Source organism: Echinops telfairi, unplaced genomic scaffold (assembly GCF_000313985.2).
Source record: "Echinops telfairi isolate 266 unplaced genomic scaffold, ASM31398v2 ScPeMD7_7457;HRSCAF=8495, whole genome shotgun sequence".
Taxonomy (NCBI): Eukaryota; Metazoa; Chordata; class Mammalia; order Afrosoricida; family Tenrecidae; genus Echinops; species Echinops telfairi.
This window is the reverse complement of record NW_022111357.1, coordinates 46396440-46398581: the sequence shown is the minus strand read 5'-3', so window position 1 is coordinate 46398581 and position 2142 is coordinate 46396440. Positions and strand designations below refer to the sequence as shown.

The window sequence follows — 2142 nt, the reverse complement described above, 5'->3', positions numbered from 1 at the left end:
GGCCCGCCGGCTGCCCGCCCGCACCCCGCATTGGAGCGGGTCCACACTGCACCCGGACCTTCACGCTGCCGGCCGTGGCCCATTGCGCCCGCTGGCACCCTAAGCCTGAGTGCCCGAGCCCGTGAGGGCGCCTCCCACCATGACCAGGGGCTTTGGGGGTCGCCCCCCTCCCGCACGTTAGGGTGGACCAGGCCTAGGCTTGCATGCCCACTCCAGTGGGTTGTCCTAGACCCCAGACTCTGGCCCCTGCCCCTCATCAGGACCAGCCCAACCTGCGCTCTCCGAACGAACCCTCATGAGCAGGGGCCAGGTCCTGCCAGCTGCACCCATGGGTGGGTGTGTGTGTGTGTGTGGGGGGGCGGCCCTAGCATGCCCTCTGCTTGTGCTCACCCCCTTGACCCAGTAGGACCAGCATAATTTATGCCTGTTGCTCCTGTCGTCACACAGTATCTGGCCGCTGCCGGGCCTGCTGTCCCCCCACTAGGACAGCTGCCTAGGACTAACCATCACTCTTACAGAGACTTGCCCTTGCATCCATCCATTTCCTCCCAGGACCCCCTCAGACCCCTGCAAACGCAGATCTGAGCAGTGGGGAAAGGGGAGGGCGGGGGTGGATCCTGCGTGAATGTCTGTACCTGTTGGCATCGGGCAGAGGTGTGCAGAAGCCCGGGAAGGGAGATTCCTGCCTGGGAAACTGTTCGCGCCAAGTGTGGGGAGCAGCCCTGGTTACTATCACTGCCACCATTGCTCACTCCCCGAGGCTGTGTTTGGGAACATTAGCTCTGGGCTCACAGGTCTACCCCCTGCCCCCTGCCAGCCCTGGGCCCCAGCCCCTGCTCCTGCAAGCACAGTGTTGGTGCGGAACAGACATTAGTTCAATGGCTGTACGACCCTGCTCTGAGGGGAAAACCAGGGAAGGCAGGGCGAGGGTTAGTTTCTTATTAATTGGCATAGGCTGGGTCCCAAGATGTGATCCGAAGACCTTCCCCCAAAACCAAACTCATCCCAAGGTGATGATGACTCTTCGTGACCCTGTGGGTCAGGGTAGAGCTGCCCCTCTAAGTTCCCAAGACGAACCCTTTGTGGAGTAGAAAGCCCTGTTTCTCCCTGGGGTGGCTGGTGGTGTCAAACTGCTGACCTTGCGGTTAGCCCAACGTATAACACGACACCACCGGAGCTTCCCATAAGACCCTAGAGCAGCGGTTCTCAACCAGTGGGTCGCCCCGATTCATAACAGTAGCAAGATGACAGTGATGAAGTAGCAACGAAAATAGTTTTGTGGTTGGGGGTCACCGCCACATGAGGAACTGTATGAAAGGGCCGCGGCCTGAGGAAGGTTGAGAACCACTGGCCTAGCTGCGTTAGACCCCACCGTTGCTGATGTGATTGCTCGATCTCTCAGAGTTCATTCCCTGGGAGCCTGGGTTACAGATGGGGAAACTGAGGCTGGAGGGCGGGGGTCATCTTTTCCTGGGACATACAGTCCTGGGAACATTCCAGGACTGGGATTCTGTGTGGCCTTGCCGCGGCCTGGTCCTGCCTCAGTCTCTGCAAGCACACTGACTGCATTGCTCCAACTGCAGGGTGGCTACGGACCACAATGCGGACAACACGTCGGCCGTGCTGCGGGAGTGGCTGGTGGCCGTGAAGAGCCTGTACCATTCGGTGGAGTGGCGGCCGGCAGAGGAGCCCAGGTGAGCAGATAGATCCTGCCCCTGCTCACACACCCTCCGTGGCTCCCTATTGCTCCGGAAGAAACCCCGCCCCCCAGCCTAACTCTGCTATCAGAAGCGATCTTATTTATCTTTACCTTCAGCAATGGGCGGTAATCTGCCGGACCTCCGCCCTGGCCTCTCCCTCCCCCTACAGGTCCTGCTGCTTATCTTTCTGGGGGGCGCCCCTGGCTTTGTTCCTGTCCAGCCCCAGGATGACTCAGTGGTTTAGCTTCCCTGTAGCCTCCTGGGCAGTGCTGGCCCCTGGCTCCTGTCCGCTTTCAGTTTCATGCGTCCTCCCTTCTTCCCTATGCTTGCTGCTTCCCTCCGTCTCCCTGCCTGTCCTCTGGTGACCCCCACCACCGAACCATAACATTATTTTCGTTGCTACTTATCACTGTAATTTTGCTACTGTTAGGAATCGGGCAAC

General features: G+C 59.6%; 1 protein-coding gene across 1 annotated transcript in view; it reads left to right on the top strand.

Annotated features, from left to right (window-relative positions):
• Positions 1-2142, top strand: part of COLGALT1 (collagen beta(1-O)galactosyltransferase 1) — a 23430-nt gene that overhangs the window by 4383 nt on the left and 16905 nt on the right. Inside the window, exons 2-3 of the mRNA XM_045299253.1 lie at positions 37-121; positions 1584-1695. Of these exons, the coding sequence (XP_045155188.1) occupies positions 37-121; positions 1584-1695 (197 nt within the window). The remainder of the gene's footprint in view (positions 1-36; positions 122-1583; positions 1696-2142) is intronic.